Source organism: Gigantopelta aegis, chromosome 4, assembly GCF_016097555.1.
Source record: "Gigantopelta aegis isolate Gae_Host chromosome 4, Gae_host_genome, whole genome shotgun sequence".
In the NCBI taxonomy this organism is placed as follows: Eukaryota; Metazoa; Mollusca; class Gastropoda; order Neomphalida; family Peltospiridae; genus Gigantopelta; species Gigantopelta aegis.
In genome coordinates, this window is record NC_054702.1 from 59,564,920 (window position 1) to 59,578,607 (window position 13,688).

General features: G+C 35.3%; 1 protein-coding gene across 1 annotated transcript in view; it reads right to left on the minus strand.

Moving 5' to 3' along the window:
- Positions 1-13,688, minus strand: part of LOC121370843 (mitogen-activated protein kinase kinase kinase 4-like) — a 45,855-nt gene that overhangs the window by 22,940 nt on the left and 9,227 nt on the right. Inside the window, exons 7-15 of the mRNA XM_041496345.1 lie at positions 13,199-13,298; positions 11,917-12,000; positions 10,908-11,198; positions 9,376-9,525; positions 7,969-8,130; positions 7,076-7,209; positions 5,713-5,794; positions 4,561-4,642; positions 2,024-2,227 (exon numbers count right to left, since the gene is read on the minus strand). Coding sequence (XP_041352279.1) covers positions 2,024-2,227; positions 4,561-4,642; positions 5,713-5,794; positions 7,076-7,209; positions 7,969-8,130; positions 9,376-9,525; positions 10,908-11,198; positions 11,917-12,000; positions 13,199-13,298 — 1,289 coding nt within the window. The remainder of the gene's footprint in view (positions 1-2,023; positions 2,228-4,560; positions 4,643-5,712; positions 5,795-7,075; positions 7,210-7,968; positions 8,131-9,375; positions 9,526-10,907; positions 11,199-11,916; positions 12,001-13,198; positions 13,299-13,688) is intronic.

Below are 13,688 nucleotides of genomic sequence, written 5' to 3' on the forward strand. Positions count from 1 at the left end.
TCTGAATTATTAGAAAAACTCAAAGGTCATTATATTAGGTCAAGGTCACAATGGATAGAAGAAGGCGAAAAACCAACTAAGTATTTTTGCAATTTAGAATCTCGTAATTATTTCAGTAAATTAATATCAAAAATTCAGTTAGATAATGGAATAGAAATTAAGGATCAGAAGCAAATTTTAAAAGAAACAAAGAAATTTTACCAAAATCTTTATTCCGCACCATCGTGGCAAAATGATGATGATATTATTAAAAAACTATCTCACTTTAGTTTTAATAAATTAACTGATAAAGAAGCTGAAGAATTAAGAGGGTGAAATAAAATATACGGAGGTATTAACATTTCTTAAAGCTATGAAAAAATACAAGAGCCCGGGGTCTGATGGATTTACGGCTGAATTCTTTAAAATGTTTTGGATGGATTTAGGACACTATATAATTAGATCTATCAACTATAGTTACACTATTAAAGAAATGTCTCATGTACAAAAGCTAGGTATTATAACATGTATCCCAAAACCTAATAAATCAAAAGAATTCTTAAAAAATTGGCAACCTTTAACCCTTTTAAACTGTACTTATAAAATGGCGTCAGGATGTATCGCGAATAGAATTAAAACCAAAGACCAAACTGGTTTCGTTAAAGGAAGATACATTGGGGAAAATATTACATTAATCTATGACATTATGTTATACACAGAAGAAAATGATATTCCTGGATTACTGCTACTAATTGATTTTGAAAAAGCATTCAATTCTTTATCTTGGTCGTTTATATATAAAGTGTTAGATATATTTAACTTTAAAACATCCATTAAAAACTGGATCAAAACGTTTTACAATAATTCTTTATCTAGTGTAATACAGAATGGATTTTTATCTGAAGCTTTCAAATTAGAAAGGGGTTGTAGACAAGGAGATCCTCTGTCTCCTTATATATTTATTCTGTGTGCTGAAGTACTTGCAATTATAATAAGAAACTCTAGCAATATTAAGGGAATCAGTATTGATGGCGAAGAATATTTAATTTCGCAATATGCAGATGACACAAGTTTCATTCTTGATGGTTCTCCCAAGTCTCTGTACAATACATTGAAAGTTTTAGATTATTATGCATATATATCAGGCCTAAAAATTAATTTTTCTAAATCAAAAGCTATATGGATCGGAAAGAAAAAGTTTTCTAAAGATGTGTTCCATCGTACGTGGTGGAAGTTAGAATGGGGCGCAACACAATTTAATTTCCTCGGCATCAACTTCGCAGTTAACATGGAACAAATAATTACACTGAACTATGATTCTAAAATAATAGAAATGCAAAAATTAATGAGGTTATGGTCTGTTAGAAGATTAACAGTTTTAGGAAGAATAATAGTACTGAAAACTTTAATAATGCCAAAGCTAACCCATCTGTTAATAGCGCTACCAAAGCCAAATGACAAATTGATAAAAAATGTAAATACATTATTTTTTTAATTTATCTGGCAGAGCAATACTGAAAAACTGAAACGGAATCTAATAATAAAAAATTACAAAACAGCTGGTATTAAAATGATAAACATATCAAATTTTATAACAGCCTTAAAATGCACATGGATTCGAAGAATGTTTTTAAATAACTCAAAGTGGATAACTTTGTTTCATTCGGTTACAAACATATCTTTAAAAGACTTGATTATACAAGGCGATTATTTCCTAATGCGAAATATTGAACAAGATATGAATTATAGCATCTTAGCTTTCTTTGCCAATCCCCAACCATATGGGAACACTAGAAATATATTTATATGTTAAATTACTATAATATTATGCATTTTCACTTATATAGCAACTCTATTGTAAGGCCATGAAATCAAGGCTCCCCAACCTTGACATGGTCAAACTTGGCTGGGGATAATAAATGATTAAAAAAAACTAAACAAAAAACAAAACAAAAAAACATGGCTATTTTTTGGTGGTGATAAAATCTGGAATTCTTAAAAAATCTCAGAATATTTTTTCTTATCAGTGTACAATACTACTCACAGGTATCTGCCGAGCTGGGTGTCCCTGGCGTGGAAGGTGTGGACAGGCCCGAGGTGATGGGTGGGGGCTCACTGCTGGCCGACCGACTGGAGAACGACCGGGTCATCCGGGACTGCTCGGGCCACGACACGAGTCGCTGCATGTTGTGTCGACTGTTGTGACTCAGGTCCACCATGCTGCTCCCTTTGAGGAGAGGAACTCCAGCTGTCAAACAGAAACAGAACACATCCGAGTCAGGAATGTTAGTGAAAAACTTTGCTATGTTTAACACCACCACTAGAGCACATTGGTTTACTAATCATCGGCTACTGGATGTCAAATATATGGTAATTTTGACACAGTCACAGAGAGGAAACCTGCTACATTTTTTCCATTAGTAACAAGGGATCTTTTATATGCACCATCTCACAGACAGGATAACACATATCACGGTCTTTGATATACCAGTCGTGGTGCACTGGTTGGAACGAGAAATAGCTCAATGGGCCCACCGACGGGGATCGATCCTAGACCGACTGCATATCAGGTGTGTGCTTTACCACTGGGCTACGTCCCGCCCTGGAGTGTCAGTGAAAGGAAAGAAATATTGGTAAACTATGCTCATTAGGTATCCATCATTTGGTCATTCTGACACTTGGTTTAGGTTTAGAGTGAGCATAGAACCCACTGCTGCCGCATAGAATAAATCTACCAAACAGTAGTAAGGAATATATTATATACACTTGTAAATTATGGTTAACTGGTAGCTATCATTTTGTCGTTTTAACACTTGGTATAGAGTGAGAATGGAACCCACGGTTGCCATATAGGCTATTCTACCAAACAGTAGTAATGAACTTTAATCATATGCATTTTCCCCATAAAAAAGAGGCAGGTCGATTGAGTGCTCGCCCGAGTTGCTTGTGTCGCAGGATCAAACTGATTGGGGTTTTTTCGTTCCAGTGCACAACTGGTCAAAGGCCGTAGTATGTGTTTTCCTGTCTGTGGGAAAGTGCATATAAAAGATCTCTTTCTGCATTACGAATAATGTAGCAGGATCCATATTCACAAAAAAGTGTAAATTTACGTCTACGACTAGCACTTACGTGTTCCGTAGATTTACGTTTACGTGCAAGAAGCACCTTATTCTCAAAGATGGTCGTAAATGTAAACGTAACTTAGTTGGACGTAAATCTACGATTTAACATTCTCACTGGAGTAATTAATAAAAACACATTAGAAACGATGGCTACTGGGTAAATAACAAATGCGCAAAACGCAATTTTGTTTGTCGTCTGCTAACAATAACATTGCGAACAGTGAACCATGGCATTTTGGTATTGGTGGGGATCCGCGTTTTGGTACAAACTTGAGGACATTTCTTAAAAAGGAAAAGATAACTCAGGAGAAACTGGCCAAGTCGAAAACATCCGTTCGATCACGAACAAAAATATGTTCAATCCGTGGGCGTTCGCCATAGCAAACTGCTTCATTTATTGGAATAAATAATAGTAAATAACGGCGATCGTGCTTGATTTATTATATGTACACAACTTACGTGCAGCGTTAGTTGCAACCTGAGGCACTCTTATATTTACGTCCAACTTTACATGTAACTTACTTTTTCGTGGTTTCGTGAATAGCTCTTCAGTCGTAGATTTACGTTTACATGTAAAACTAGGCTTACGATATTTTGTGAATATGGGTCCAGGTCTTCTCTGTTGACTACTAGTCAGAATTACCAAATGTCTGACATGCAATAGCCGATGATTAATTAATCAATGTGCTCCAGTGGTGTCATTAAACTAAACAAACTCTTTTTCCCCATAGAAAATGGCCTGTTTGGAAAGCTGAGCAAACGAGTACTGTTTGATTTCAATCATCGTCTTCTATCACTTAACAGTTATCCGACAGTATTCCCTCCTGGACATGCCTCTGGTTTCATGGTCCAATGGTTGGCACACGAAAAAACCCAGAATCATTGAGGGCAATTGATCCCATGACATTTCATGGCTCATGCAAGCACTCTACAATTGAGCTAAAGCCCTGACCCTCCCTTGAATTGTCCATGAAACAGGACATACAAATTCAAACATTATTAAATTATAATCACAATATCCGTATCACCCACCTCTTCGTCTTATGAATATCCAAACCTGTGTATGTATGTTTGTTTGTTTGTTTTGTTTAACGACACCACTAGAGCACATTGATTAAGTAATCATCAGCTATTTGATGTCAAACATTTGGTAATTCTGACTTGTAGTCATCAACATTTTTTCTAATGCAGCAAGGGATCTTTTATATATGCACCATCCCACAGACTTACCACTGCCTTTAATATACCAGTTGTGGTGCACTGGCTAATTCTGTATATGTGACAATGAATAAAAACTCTTTTTAAATCTGTGTATGTAACAATGAATAAGAAGAGCTGAACAAAAGGATTGATGTAAACAAATGAGGACTAGTTGGAATGGGATGGTAAATCAAACTGAACACTAAGTAAAGAGAATTAATGACAAATGGATCTAGTGTAAGAACTATGAAATATTTACCATGTGTGGGACTACTTGAAGAACTCCTGTCCACTGTACCAATCACATGAGTCAAACAGTCGTTAATACTTTGTTTTAAATCCTACACAAAAGAAAGGGAAGAAATGAATATGAAAAACATAACACATAATGAAATCCTGGTAGTTAATTTGAAAAGTTGTTAAATTTTAATGAAATTGAGACAGATATATGCAGTTATTTCCATAATTTAATTTCTTTTTTAACTCTTCTTTTTATCTTTAGTGAATAAACATTCATAAAAAAAATCAGTAATATTTAATAAAATTTCACTAGTGAATGCAGTATGAAAAATTACATTATTTAAAACCAAATGGAATCAATTTCCTAACTATTTGTGCTTATATCCAATTAAGGTTCAGGCATGCTCTCCTGGGCACACATCTCAGTATCGTACCAAATCAAATCCCATAGACGACAATAGTAACATGTGGCTAAAACTCCTACCTGCAGTAGGACATAAATGCCACTGATATAAATACTACCACCTCTCACCCTTAAAGTGAATCAGAAAACATTGGGGGGGTGGGGTGGGGGGGGGGGGGGGGTGTCAAGCTGCTCATTTATGAGATAATGGGTAGCATCTATGACTACCCTAGTTCCCCACAAAATTCAAGTACTTTTTTTTTACAGGTACCCCATACATATTTCAGCCACAAGGCTACTTGACACAGTGGTACTAGATGAAATAAAATTGCATACATTTTTTTCCCAAATGAAACTTCTTTGTTTTAAAACACACTCATATTCATCACCAATCACAGGACTCTATTAAAAGTTGGGTGCACCTCGAACTTTGACCCAGCTGAAAGTTATTTGGTTTAGTACTACCCTCAGCTATCTGGGCTGTCTGTTCAGGACAGTGGATTTTAGATGTTAGTGGTTAGTGAGAGAGAAAAGGGTGTAGTGGTCTTACACCTACCCAATGAGTTTTTAAAACGTAATCTGGGTGGGACCTGGTACAGGACTGCAAACACTGTACCTACCAGCCGTATGTCCGATGGCTTAACCACGACACCACCAAGGCTGGTTATAGTAGTAATACTTATAAGAAAATGCTTTCTTTACAGTTTGGTATAAAAACAAAGTGACATTAATTCTTCGTATTATTTAATTCAATGACAAGCAAATTACCTGAAACTCCTCTTCTGTTAGTAAAGCTAGGATTCTTGGTTCACATGCTACAGTCAGAAAGTCAAATCCTTGGTTGGCCCATCTAAAATAAAAATAAAATACACATATTTCAGAATGATCTAATAATAATTCAGTTAAATTATAGACCCATTTTGTGGCATAAAATATACACATATTTTACAATTATCTAATAATAATTAATTTAAATTACACTCATTTTGCAGCACAGGAATTTATGAGTCTAACAAGGGTAATCAAAATCAAGGGCTTTTCTAGTACAAGTACTATTTAAAGTACCTAATTTATGACTTTAAAGGATAAATGTTTTCAAGCAAAACAACATATAAATGGTGAATTATAAATAACCTACTTAATTACTTGTACAAGAATTCAGAGTTCAGTCTGAGAGTATCCCTGGTACAATAGCTTTGCATCTAACGTTAAGCCAAGTGCAATAATGGAGTTCTCTTGTAGTTTGTTTTCTTTATTTGATATTTAAAATGCATTCTAAGAGTACTGTTAAAGCAATAAATGTCCCCTACCAGACACAAAACCACATTTTCTTATAACCTAAGTTCAAGGGCCATAAGTCTGTGAAAAATGGGTAAATCACCATGAAATTTAAACATCATCTGTGACTGTACATTATAAAGCTATACATAAATTCCATCTCAATATCTTCGGCCATTGCAATTTTTTTTATAAAAGTCTAGGAAAACAATTTTCGTATCAAGTGCCTAAGTTCAAGTGCCATGACTCTATCAAAAATGGGTACATCGCCATATTCAAACATCATCTGTAACAGTACACAATAAAGCCATACACACAATATATCAGCTTATTATTTTGAGGCATTGTGAAAAGAAACATCTGGAAAACTATATGTGGGACAGACGGATGGACAGACAGATGGACGGAGATGAAACCAGTTTTCACTTTTCATAAATGTCCCCGTTAGTTTTTAAGACATCAAGCATTTAACAGTGTTCTAAAACTGAGTAAAAACTCAAACATGTATATGAAATACAAAACATTCTTTGACACAGAAAAAAACATGCCTCAAATACAAGTACATAAAATGTATATGTTAAGAATGTCAAGCTTTCATGGTAGTAATAGTTTACATTTCCAGTATTTTTAACATGCCCATATACCACTAAGGTTTTAGGCAACATTTCCAGTGGATGTACCTTACCTTAGACATTGTAAAAACAGTATGGGAAATGTTTATGAAATACAAGACATCCTTTTGCATACAAAAACATACCTCAAATACAAGTACATAAAATGTATATATTAAGAATGTCATATTCACTAACACATTCTATCAGATTATTATTGTTAATAATTCTTGCGGATGTACCTTGGACGTATTCCTCTTCCTGTCTCACATTTCTCATGAATAAATTTCATCCAGTCCTTGGCAAAACTAACCAGTCCTCGACCCAACTTTTGCCGCTGTTCTCCAGAAACCAGTCTCAGCACTTCTTTGTAATACTGTAATGAAAAACAAAATTAATTTAACAGTCGTGGTAATACTGAAAACAAACTAAAAATGATAACCGTACGGCTGTAGATTGAACTATGGTGTAATATATCATGCTTATTGCATGACCTCGACTTAAAATTTCATTTTGTATCTATTTCTGAGTTTATATCCAATAAATTTTGTTTTTAAAGTTTGCTTTCGTTTAAGAAAACCACTAGAGGACATTGGTTTATTAATCATCGGCTATTAGATGTTAAACATTTGGTAATTTGGACATAGTCTTAGAGAGGAAATCTGCCATTTTTCCAATATAAGCAAGGGATCTTTTATATGCACCATTCCATAGACAGGATACCACATACCATGGGCTTTGATATACCAGTTGAGATGCACTGGCTGGAACTACAAATAGCCCAATGTGTCCACCAATGGGGATCAATCCCAGACTGACCACGCATCAAGCAGACGCTTTACAACTAGTCTACGTCCCACCCCTATATCCAATAAAGGCTAAAGCATGTTACCCTGGGCACACAATTCAGTTATTTTGGACTGCATGTTACAGATAAATTATTCGTTAGCTGTAAGAATGACATCAGTGTAAGTAATTTATTAGATTAGGGCATAAGCCCAAAGGATTGCAAGAGCCTTTCAAACTCTGAACATACCAATGATACACTCTTAAAAGCCAGTTCACATGATTATATATATTATTATTAATTCTGAACTATCTAAACAGTAAAGTGTATTGCAATACCAGTTGGTACCTCAAATCCAAAGTTGTAGCACTGTAGCATGGTCTCACGGTACAGTTTGAGCAGATGGTTGCGTTCCACGTCCTCCAGCTGGGAAATCTCTTCAAAGTTCAACTTCTCATCCACCTGTTTGATAGCCTTGGCAACCTTGTCTCGAAGATCAATAGCATTTGTCTGAAATCGACAGAATGGTCAAATAATTTGCATATTTAACTAAACATCCCATTTAAGCGCAACAAACCAACAACAAACTCTTACTTCTTAACATAAACATGACAGGTCATTTCGACAAGCACCGCCAAACAATTATTTCCAGGCCTTCTGCTGAAAGTGAAAGTTGAAAACCAGTTATGTGTTCTGAAGGGAATTTTCTCGAGAACAATTTAACTGGTTTTCATTGAATCCTAAACAAAAACACTCATTTTTTATTACTTTTTTTTATGCTGAAACTATCTCGACTGTAAAAATTCAACAATTTGTTGTAGTCAGCCGAGTCATGAAATTACATGCAATCTGAAGTGAAGAGTAACAAGCAAACTGGTTTATAAAGAAAAGCCTACGGCTTTAACTTTTTCTTCTGCATCCACTTCCTGTCCTACATAGATGGACTAGTGGAAATGTTGGCGGACAAGTAGATTTTGTGGTATACTTGACATACTTGATTTTTTTTCTTCTTATTTCTATCACCGGATATTCATACATCAATACATATTAGCCAGTGCCAGGTCTGCCCTCTGTTTCATGTACGTAAGCGGGGTCGACCGTGTAGCTTGTAGGCCCCATGCATATAGTTGAGTTAAAGAGCATCCTTTCTATGGATGCCTCAATAGCTCAAATGGTATCGTGGCAATATGGCAAAGTTGTGGGCAATTCAGTGCCATAGGTTCGAGTCCCAGCAAATGGCATGGGACAATTTGTGAGGCCAGAAAGGATTTAATTATCCCTTGTGCCAGTGCGTTAATATCTATGTAACAGTCAACCTCGACATACATACAATATATAGATATTCATACATCAATACATACATACATACATACATCAATACATACATACATACATATTTTAAATATGAATAAACTAAAATCAATCTTCACTCATTACTACAAACTTCAATCCAGTTTTTTTATTTTAAAATGAAGTACAAGGCAACAGAATAAAGGTACATGGCATACCAACTAACGTTTAATTTTTTACAAAGATGGAAAAAGTAAGCAGACAAGTTGATAGCAATTTAGCTGGCAGAAAATAACATCTGGAAAATCCAATAGATGATGTATTTTACATGCTAGGGTGTTGTTAAACATTAATTCATTCATTCATCTTGAAAAGCTCTAAGTAGAATTGTGTTTTTTAAAATTTGGCAAACTTTAACAATACAAATTTAGTTATAGGGTAGTGTCATCAGTAAAGTCATCTCACCTTGAGTTCCTGTAAAGCTTCAGCTATAGACTGATGACAAGACGTTTGTTCGTTTATCAGATTCACAGTGTCGCCCATCATCTGAGTGAAATCTCTGCGCTGAATAGTGAGACGTGATGAGTGGATCACAACCAGCAACAGAGCATCGACCTACAACAAAACAGTAACCAATATCAAATAACTTCTTTTAAAACTGTTGGGAGTTTTGGGTTTTTTTTTGTTTAACACCACCACTAGAGCACATTGATTAATTAATTATCGGCTATTGGATGTCAAACATATGGTAATTCTGACTCGTAGTCAACAGAGGAAACCCGCTACATTTTTCCTAATGCAGCAAGGGATCTTTTATATGCACCATCCCACAGACAGGATATTATCTACCGAGGATAATAAACAAGTTACCAGTTATCAAATTTATGTCCCGAGTGAAAGAAAGAAATGTTTTATTTAACGACGCACTCAACACATTTTATTTACGGTTATATGGTGTCAGACATATGGTTACGGACCACACAGATTTTGAGAGGAAACCCGCTGTCGCTACTACATGGGCTACTCTTCTGATTAGCAGCAAGGGATCTTTTATTTGCGCTTCCCACAGGCAGGATAGCACAAACCATGGCCTTTGTTGAACCAGTTATGGATCATTGTGGTTTACACCTACCCATTGAGCATTGCGGAGAACTCACTCAGGGTTTGGAGTCGGTCTCTGGATTAAAAATCCCATGCCTCGACTGGGATCCGAACCCAGTACCTACCAGCCTGTAGACCGATGGCCTGCCACAACGCCACCGAGGCCGGTGTCCCCGAGTGAAATAATGTGGCAAATGAAAAATATTTAACAAAGGACATAAATTTGATAATAACTATAGTCCGTCTCAAAGGGAAGGCCTTTTTTCATGCTATAGAATTTACTACAAGTTATTTATTTCTGAGCCGATTGCTTTCTAAATTGGACACAAAAATGTTGGGATTTTTTTTGTTATTTCCAAAACACTTTTACTTTTCTTCTTACATCAAACCAAAACTGAAATTATTTACACAAAAAAAACACATTTTTGTAAGACTGACTATCCTTTATTTAAAAGCTTTTTATTTTGATATACGTAAATGTTGGCCTACATGTATGTAACCACTTAACACACTGTTCTGAATATTGCTATAACTTTTTATTTCAATCACGTCCACAGATAACTATCAAAAACCAATGTTCTATTTATTATGTTTAAAAAAATCTATAATGAATTGCATTAAAATAACATTTTATTACAAATTTAACAATAAAAATAGAGAGCCGTAAACTTTTTAAACTATGTGAGGTCATTTGTGTTTGCCAAATTGTGATATCATCTTTAGTACCAACAAGGTCACTGGTTTGTAAGCATCAAACTGCCCAATAGTATTTCACGTTACACCAATGCAGAATATTTCTCAATGAGAAAATGTAAAAAATATTTTCCCCCATTGAGTGACTGCTGTGGTAATAATTAAAATTAAGCTTCCTTGTTTTACAAATAATTGACACATACCTGAATATGAGACAGAGCGATGGCGGTCTCAGCGGTGAGTTCCACCTGCACCTTGTAACCCTGCCAGGCAGGACACTCATGGCAGCGGTCAATACCCGCGTCGCAGCGCATCATCAACAAGTAGCCATCCTCAGTCGGCGGGGGGTTATCGTCCTCGGCCTGGTGAAGAGCGGGGTGGCTCGTCTCCTCGCGACCGCACGTCACGTTCAGCAGCTGTAGAATGAGACGCTTGTTGGAGATGATTCGATTTGGTATGAACAGCAGGTAGCCAGCACTTAGTGGTGCATACAGCTGAGGAATGGAAAGACAAGACATTAAATTAATGATTAAAAAGATCAACCAGCTGAACATTAGTGTGCATGTTCGATGAAAGTAAGACTTACAGAAGTGACTTCAAGTATAAGCATACTCAAATTAGTTACAATACATTTTTTGGGCCATTAACCTGAACAGTTTGCATTAAAATGCATGGTGATTAAACACAAATTTAAGTTTACCTTAGCTTAGAAATCCACAAAGAAATATTATTTACTATGTTTGATTCCATCTTCCCCGACTAACAAAGATGTTATTTTACCATTATTTTGAAGAATGCGAGTTTCTAAAAAAAAAAAAAAAAAAAAGAAGATTTTTTAAAGAGGACATATCTTACATAGAATATTCAGATATATTACATATCAAAAAACATTCCCACTCTTTCACTGTTCTTGTGAATTCATTTCTATATTAGTTATATTAGCCAAAATTATACACCATACATATACTTTCTCACACCAAGATCTTTGATATATAACTTATTTTTCACACTGGAAAGAGAAATAGCCAAATGGGAAACAAAAACAACAGATTCAGTGGACCAACCCTGTCCCCTAATGCATCTCAACTGGAAGCTTAATCACTAAACTAGATCCAATTACTTCCATTTAAATAGTTTGTTTTGTTTAACGACACCACATTGATTTATTAATCATCAGCTATTGGACCATTTAAATAGAGTATCACTACTAACCCTGACATGTCCCGTTTCTTGAAGCTTATTAAGCAGTTCGGCAATTGTCACAGAAATATTGAAGTCAGCAGCTATCTCCAAGTCCTGGGGAAGAAAAACAAAAGCACTAATATCAGGGCTAGCTCTGTCACTCGCCAAATTTGCCAACTGCGAATTTTAAGAACAATTGGTGAATTTTATTTTAATTTGGCGAAAAATAATAATGATAATTGATATTTTGTTGGGGAAACAGCTTTAGGTTTTGCATATTTGAAACAATTTGGCGAAATTTTCTTTCCACCCAGAGCTAGCCCAAAATATATATGTTAATCTGATGCAAGCAAAAACACATTAATTGTACAAGTTCCTGTTATTCCTTAGTGCATGTATATATTCTTTTTATTAGTTTCTTCAATGAAATATAAATTTATGCACATCTGGTATGTTTTTATGATTCTAACGATTGTAGAAGTCCATAACAGTCATATGTCAGAACTATAGAACTATTTTATATCTTGAAAACTTAGTCCAAGTATTTTGACATCTGCTCTATATTTTGTCCTAGTAGTTATAAAGTATATTACATACAATGGGTCACCAATAATGGGGCTGTTTTATATCATATTGTCCCAATCAGTCCACTGCTGTTGCAAGTATGTTTTAATCATTTATCATAAAATTTTAGACCCAAAATTAAAAAGAAAATGTCATGCTCTAATTATTGTTTTTGGTGATCTCTAATTTATTGTGATTCACTGAACCAGCATATTACGATAGGTTGTGAATACCATATAACACAGACAACATCCTGACAGCACGTTTGGAATGATTTAGAATGAATCGAATGTCTTTGAGACACCCGATGTTTTGTTTACAATCTTTATGTTATAAGAGACAACAACATCAAAGTATTTAAACAAATCAGTTACTCATTAACAATTCATTCTTATTTAATGTTTATTGCAGTTAATGTGCGACTATAATTTGATAATTTTAAAGCACGATATTCAATAAGCTTGATAATTGAAGGGGGGATGGGTTAGTATAGATACCAAACACTTGCCTACCAATACTGTCTCTCACTCATATTTAGTTCAATTATCTAGTCAGCATATCCAGAGCACCCTGTCATGGCTTCCCAACCTCAAATTCACATATTCGCATACAACAATAAATGATCCAAATCAACTGCCTAGGAATTTCCAATCAGCACAGGGAAGTTCTGTTGGTATTTTCAGACTTTCAAGAATGAGCTAATTATGTGCTGGTACTCTTGGTAAAAAGCACCCAAACAGTTCAATACCTTTCTAAGCATCTTGGCAAAACCCAGAGCCTTCGAAGCCCTTTCCCTGGCCTCATGAAACAGGTTCTTGAAGTTACGACATGTCACTTGAATGGAATGCCTACAAATAACAGTAAACAGACAGATAAACAAACAGTTGGTCAAATGACTAAAACAGCTGTTTTATAATAAAATGAAAATTAGTGTAACAGTAAACCATGAAACTAAGGTGTCCATTTTCTGGAATCCTCAACTTTAAAAAATTGACTTCTTTTCATCCATTAAATATGTACATATTTCTCTTTCAGATATGTGAGAGGGGCTGAAACAAAAAAGCTTACTACGGCCGGGGTCCAGGGGCCGCTCAAGGGTCCCTGAAGGAAAATTGTTGTTTACAACCCCTGGAACTGCCAAAAATTGCATTCAAATCTGAACTGGTTATAACTTATAATATAAGACACACATCATAAACTTGAAACCGTGGAAACATGCAAATGAACATTGTGTGATC